The sequence below is a fragment of the Vicia villosa genome, unplaced genomic scaffold, assembly GCF_029867415.1.
Source record: "Vicia villosa cultivar HV-30 ecotype Madison, WI unplaced genomic scaffold, Vvil1.0 ctg.000606F_1_1, whole genome shotgun sequence".
Taxonomy (NCBI): Eukaryota; Viridiplantae; Streptophyta; class Magnoliopsida; order Fabales; family Fabaceae; genus Vicia; species Vicia villosa.
Genome location: NW_026705278.1, coordinates 731,311 through 739,008, shown reverse-complemented (window position 1 = coordinate 739,008; position 7,698 = coordinate 731,311). Strand labels below are relative to the sequence as shown.

At 32.4% G+C, this 7,698-nt stretch overlaps 1 protein-coding gene across 1 annotated transcript; it reads right to left on the bottom strand.

Moving 5' to 3' along the window:
• Positions 1 to 1,826: 1,826 nt before the first annotated feature.
• LOC131629816 (uncharacterized) lies at positions 1,827 to 2,385 on the bottom strand. The gene is made up of 2 exons (XM_058900615.1): positions 2,098 to 2,385; positions 1,827 to 2,048 (listed from the first exon to the last, which is right to left on the bottom strand). Exons 1-2 carry the CDS (start codon positions 2,383 to 2,385, stop codon positions 1,827 to 1,829), a joined length of 510 nt encoding a protein of 169 aa, XP_058756598.1.
• Between the last annotated feature and the right edge of the window lie 5,313 nt (positions 2,386 to 7,698).

The following is a 7,698-nucleotide window of genomic DNA, read 5'->3' as shown; positions in this document are numbered from 1 at the left end:
TTTTAATGAATTTCATATCCTTTATAGTTATAGGTGGTGTATGATTTGCAGCATACACTTGATGAAATCACCTATGTGAGTGTTGAGTGGGCCGCTTGTATGAGATCTTGACGAAATCTCTAGAGCACTCATGAAATAACCAGGCACGCGCACGGCCTATTACCGCACCACAGCGTCAACAACAAGAACCGTGGGGGTGTGATGTGAGTGGTAGACCTCTAACATACATACAGTGTCTTTGGTTTATATAGCTTGCTACACCAATTTCACTGTATGTTAAGTACTATCATTCTAGGACTAGTTCATATAGCTTGCTGCACTAGTTTGATGCATCACATCCATGATGTTAATCCATGAAATTCTTTTATACAACTTTTAATAACTTTTGAAATATGTCGGGGATTGTTGTAAATTTTGATGATATTTTAAAAGTTTTAAATAGTTTTTGTCTCAATTTTAAGTGAAAAATAAGATAAAATATTTTTAAAGAAAATTACTATTATTATTATTATTTTATTTATAACTTAAAGCAAAAATTAATGTGGTTCATAATGACTTTATTATAATATTGACTTGACTTAGTCCAAGTCATTGAATACTATTCTCTTATATGTATATATATGTCTACTCTCTTACTTTTAGAAATAGTAGAAAAAATAAAATACTTTAACGTGATAATCTAACAAAACCTCTTTTATTCTTCCTTTTCTTTTGTTGCTCTTTTGTTTTTGGATTACATCTTCCGGTCATCTCAAAGAGTAGTTCTTATTGTTCTGATACCTCAGATTTATAATGAGAATCTGGGAAGAACCTGTTGAATCCTGGGGGATTTGCATTTATGAGGCGGATAAATTATTAAGGACAGTGTTTTTACACGTCTCAGGTTTATATAATTGTTTATTATTTTGCAGGTCAAAGATCAGTGATTACAAGAAAATGGAATCAAACTACATGGGTGATCAAATTCTACAACACTATCAGCTACCAACTACCAACTATAAGCTATCAGCTACCAGCTTGTTTTACCAATCAGAGTCGAAATAAAGCTCTTGAAATAAAATAAATCTTACGTTCACATTATATTTCATTTAAACTTATTTTTAATTTTTGTGATATGCATTCATATATATAGTAAATACTCTCTCTCTCTCTCTCATATATATGCATGTAAAAAAAAGGCTAATTATAGGTTTTTCCCAGTACACTCTCTCATGTCCAACATTTTTCTATGTTGGGGGTGTTACTAGGAACACTGATACAAAGTTGAGGATTATGCACATTTGTGGGAGACACACCGCTTATTCACCTAAAACCTTAAGGTGATAGTTGAGTGAGTTTTCCGTCTTATAAATGCTCAAGTCACCACATTCCTATTCAATGTGAGACTATTTCTCTACTTACTCACACTTGAATTATTATTCTAACACTCCCTCTCAAGTGTGAGTCCACAATGCTCCCCACTTACAGTCTGATCGATAAGCTTTGATAATATATTAGAATTTGAGTTTGACATAAGACACCCTCAAAAAACAAACTTATAAGATGAGGGTATGACTCTATATAAACTATTTTAAAGTTTTATCTCTATCAATGTAAGACTTGGAATTTTCTCAATAAAGTGTTTATAGGTTCCTACCCAAGTTAAACACCAGATTAACGATTGTCAAAAAAGTCCATACTAAATCATCATCTTATTAAAAATGGTTGATTATGTTTTTTTTCTTCATATCTAATGTTACAGTTTTTTTAAAAAATATTTTCAAATTTTAATTCTTCCAAACTTTTTTTTGGGTACAATGGAGGGCCGAGGCCCAAGAAAGAAAGGACTACAACGAGGCTAACCTCGGAACCGAATGACCTGATTCATCGTTGTAAAGTAATTGCGATATGAAAACCGGATGCTCATCGCCGAATCTAAGGTCTTCTCCACAAGTGGCTCCAAATTTAGCTAACGCGTCTGCACAGTCATTTTCTTCTCTATAGTAGTGAGATAATTTAATGTCTCTCATATCCTTAACAAGACAGGTGATTGCTTCACCAAGGATGAGCTATCCATATCAAGCGCAAACCCTGTATTCACCATGGTTACAAATGTACTCGAATCCACATTCGGTTCGACTTTCGTAAAGCATAACTTGTTGGCAAGCTTGAGCCCTTCAAAGACACACAAAGCTCTGCTCGAATAACACTGCAATTACCTAAGAACTTAGAGAAACCCCATTTGCAGTCTCCGTCGGTCCCTCTGATAATTCTTCCACAACCAACATTTTTGTCTCTAATTCTTACACCATCAGTGTTAAGTTTCACACACCCTGTTTCCGACGGTTTCCAGCTCACCCAAATCACTATCTTCTCACTTCGGGCAATCATCATATTCTTCTTCATGACCTTTACATATTCTTCCAAACTTTTAATTACAAATTAGCCTTTTTTCTTTCTTTTAAGTTTGTGTTGCATGACATGTCATTGATACAAATTTAAAATATTTAAACTATTTAATTTTTAAGATTTATTAATTTATCTATAACATTAAATTAATGATATTTTATGGTCCTTAAAACGATGTCATACAAAAGACAATTTAAAACATCATATGATTTTTTTTAAAGATTTAATATAAAAATATAGAAATTTTTGTTAATTTTTTTAAATTTTTTTAGAAGAATTAATATTAAAATTAAAAAATTAAAAGATTGAAAAACTTATTCAACTCAATTGATCAATTGAAAAATATACGTCATAACATACGTGCAATCTAAAGAGTAGCACGTCTATAACCTAACACTTTGTCAACATTGGTGTGCTAAATTAATTAAGTATACTTATTTAATTAATATTTGTATAAATTTCTTCCAAACTCATCATTATGTAGTAGATTTAAAAAGCGAATTTCTGGAAAGGCTACCAATGCGATTGCACTAGACGGTGGGTAGGTGTCTTTGGGTCGTACTTTAAACTGTACTTTAAACTAGTAACAAATTCGTACATTCGCACGAGTTTTCGTACGGGACGCGCATTTGTTGTAGATGTATATTTTTTAATAGAAAAATGTCTGGTACCCGTAAAAAATAAATAATTAAATGTATAGAAAAATGTCTGATACCCGTGAAAAAATAATAATTAAACCCTTAAATATATAAAAAATGTCTGATACCCGAAAAAAATAATAATTAAATATATAAAAAAATATCTGGTACCCGTAAAAAATAATAATTGAATGTATAGAAAAATATCTGGTACCCGTGAAAAAAAATTAAATATTTTAATCAATAACTTCATGTTCTCATTAATTTTTAATATTTTGATCAATAATTTGACAGTCCCGTTAATATTCAATATTTTAAACAGTCACTTTACGTTCCCGTTATAATTATTTTAATTTGGTGTTATAAAAAATAAAAATTATCATCTTAGTAAAATATTATTTTCAACATCGAAATTATCATTTTTAAATATATGTAATTATAGGTAAACAAATTATTATTTCATATTCTCTTCATGATAATAATTATATAATATATAAAGAAATTGCTACTCATTCATGTTATGCATACAAAAACACACACAAAAAAATTCAATAAGAAAAAATTGTTGTTATATTTCTTCATCCAGAAAAAATAATTCAAATCAAAAATTAAATTTATTTATATATTATATTTTGATATGCGTTTAATATATAACTGCAAAATAGTATTATATAGAATGAATTTTGAGGACTATATATAATGGCTAGTGTAATTTATTATATTTCATTTTTAATTGAAGTCATTAGTCAAATTTGACATTAACTCAATAAAGATTTAATATGTTGAGATCATATGCACCATATAAAGTAATTATACAATCATTTCAAAATAAAAGAAGTGTGAGCATAGGTAGAGTAGGAAAAGAAAAAAAAGTTCTGTTTCCAAGAAAAATTTGTTTAATTTTTTAATTAGAAATATTGAAACATGCAATAGAAAGTAATGGAAATAATGCAAGAGTATTAAAAGTAAAAAAGCTGGAAGGAGAAGTGTTCCACGTGGCACCATAATAAAATAAAAGGGCGGATTAGTACTTTTCAGAACAATTTGTTTTCTTATATTATAGATTAGAATATTTCTTTTTTTCAATTTAAATTATAATATTTGTGCTTATGGAAATCAATTTATTTGACCTTAATTTTAAGACTTTATTTGTGTTCAAAAATAAAATAAAATAGAGAGGTGCTTGCACCTCTGACTTTTAACGAATTGTGTAATTTAATATTATTTCCGTTCTTAAATATAAGACTCCATAATTAAATTACAGAAATTAAGAAAATTTGTTAGAATAATAAATTTATAGACTATTTTATATAATTTTATAAATTTATCTTTAGAAGAGAGAAATAATCAATGTGTACGTAACTGTAATATAATTAGGATATATATTTGAAAAAAAATAATTAATACACTTAAAAAGTTGATTAGATCTTATAATTAAAGACGAAGGTAGTATTAAAAATAGTAAAAACTTTGTGTCCTCTTAAGAAAGAATGTAATTCTTAATAAGGGTTTTAAATATTTAGATGTATTTTATCTTTTTAATTATTTAATTTTAAAAAGTCATATCAAGTAGTTTGATATAGTTAGGTGTAGGGGTGGTAAAACAGATCCGTCTTGTTGGGCATGTCCGTTTTGCTTGCACTTTTGTGTGGGACAGGCTAAGGTTTTAGCCCCTCACCCTTTAATGTGACCGTCCCGTCCCGCCCTGTTTTTTATGCAAATTTTTGCGGGAATTTACATTAACATAAATTTTGTATTTTTAGATATAAAATGTGTAGTGCACGCGAGCTTAGCCCGCCCCTGCCATCACTTTTTGTGGGACAGGCCAGAGTTTTAGGTCCGCACCCTCAATAATGACTGCTCCGCCCTATTTTTTTTGTAGGCTTTTGCAACGCAGGTCTTAATGATGCGGGTATGTTGTTGCCACCCCTAATTAGGTGTCATGAAAATAAATGTCAATGCATCTTAAATTAAACTCGAGAAAATTTGGAAAGAGAATGTTGAGAAATGATTAAAAACTACCAAAATGTCTATCTTAAAAACTACCAAATAACCAAAATTGTTCAAAAAAATAAAAACAAAAATTACACAATCAAAATATTAAAAATTTAAAGTGCAATTAAATTAAATTTTAATTATTATGATTCTTTATCTTAAGGCTTTAAAGGATTAATTTGGTAAGTTACGCACATAAAATATTTAATTTATATCTTAAAAAGTTCATTAAATAGAGAATAGCAAGGATGGATACTTTGACAGTGTTACTAGTAATTTAGTAGTAATGAGCCTCCAACACAATTTAATGGGCCTTCAGTAGCTTAGAAGGAATCTATCTGACACTTTCATTTGGACATGACACACCTACATTAGAGAATTTCTTTATGCACCCTAATAATAGTTTGAAATGTTATTAGGGCTGTTAAAAATTAGGTTAATGATGTTTAATGAAGTTATTGATGCTCAATGATATTGTTTGTATGTAAAAAAATATATTTTGTATGAGTTAGGGCAAAAAATGGAAACTGTAAAAAATGACTGTCGCATGTAAGTGCATCTCCGAAAACACCTCTGACCAGTTTCGAATATGCACTTCTAAAATTTGCTCTGAACTATTTTTTATTTTATTTTAAATTTCACCTTGTATGTTCACTTTATCCATGTATTTTAACGTTGCTTGCAATTTTGTGCTATAATAGTTGATCTTCTTTATTCTTAATCTCACCATGCTTGTACGACATATATATGTTTTAATTTTTACAGGAAAATGGCTGAAAACGAACTGATCGAGAGAGTCCCAGTTCAAGGAGTGACTCGGGGACGGGGACAAGTCCCAGTCGCAGTCCAAATGGATAAGGCTCCTGCAGGATCCTTGTATGCACCGAGGAGTCGGCTGCCTCGGCGTCTTCCTCTCGTGAGGTTAGCCGGGAGGAGGAGAAGGAGGTACATAAGGAGGAGAAGGTTCCCGAGGTTCACCCTGAGCACGACGATGATGGTCAGGACAATGCTCATGATGCACAGGATGATGGCTACCCAGACGGGCCTTCAGACACGTCCGTCTTGATATACTATCATGACCTTGTCGCTCGACATATTTGGGACGACGAGATTGTTTTTTTATTTCATTTTCTAATTTAACCGTTTTAATTACAAATTGTTGAAATGAATTCAAACGGTTTAACTAACATTAATGTTTTTTTTGTTGTGACAGGAATGGGCGCCCATAAAATCCGTGAACCATTCGTGAATTTTTTTTGAGATGTTTAAACCACAGGCTCAGTGGTTTAATGATGTTGTAGCTGGATCCGGGCTTGGCGGGTTATGCATGACCGAATATAGTACCATTAGCCACGGCATGCAAGGGGCATTTGCCGAGAGGTGACACAAGGAGACGCAATCATTCCACTATCCTGTTGGGGAATTGACGATCACCCTCCACGATGTGGCCTATCTGCTTCACCTGTCGATCAAAGGGAGGTTATTGGACCGCGAGTTGAGGCCACTGATCTCCTATCGATATGCCAGCGGATACAGTTGATTGGACAAGAGACATTAGAGAGAGGGATCATTGAGCAAGGCGTTTTAGAGGCAGTTTTCATAGTGTAGAGGGTGGTCAGTATGGTGTCTGATGCGGCGGTGTATAAGAGGCAGAGGAGGTCGCAGAGAGTTCGCATTAAGCATACTCAGTAGTAGTTGCCTATTTATGTTTTATTTATGACTTTTTTTCAGTGTTGTAATATTTTGACATTTTGCATTTGTCCGAACAACTATTTTTATTTATATTGTAAAGGACTTTGACACTGTTTCGGCACACTCAATGAAGCCATTAGTAATAAAATTGTTACTAACAAAATATACGCTTGTTATCATCAAAACTAGATTCTGAACAAAGATTCTCAATCTTGTTTCAACACATATGAATAAATCAGGACAAATCAGTGTGAAAAAGTGCAAAACAAAAGAAATCTGGAAGCAAGTGCACAATGGCAGAAGCTGACTCGGGCGCCAGTGTCCCACGACACGGCCGTGTCAGCCCAAATGCAAGAAAAGAAGATCCTGGAACATGGTCAGAAGCTGACACGGGCACCAGTGTCAGGTGACACGGCCGTGTCAGTTGAAGAGGCAAAAAAAATGTGTGTAAAGCAGGATCAGAAGCTGACACGGGCGCCAGTGTCAGGTGACACGGCCGTGTGAGCAGTTACGCTCATATTTTTGGTTTTTTTGAGTTTTTGAATTTTTTGATTCATTAAGGGTAATTTAGACATCTTGCATTGCTGAGGAGTGACCTAACACTATTTAGAACTAGTTTTTGAAGATACTCTAGACTTTTTGGCCGAGAGAAGAAGCACGATTGAAGATTGGAGAAAACAAGGGTTTGGGATAGAAAAAGGTTTTCACGAACGGAAGCGATTGAAGATCAACTTTCATCTCAATTCTTGTAATGTCTCTATTTTATATTCCATTTTCTTTGAACGATATGAGTAGTTAATACCCTCAATGCTAGGGGTGTCCCTGATTTGATTCTGTAATGATTTTGAATATCTGAGTTCATCAATAGATTTGTTTTCTTATTCAATTTAATTGTACAAGGTTTTTATTCTTTCTTTGTCGGACCAACAAGATTGATTTACGGTTAACAACTAGTTGTACCGAGGTTGTTAAGGTTTTGTACGAT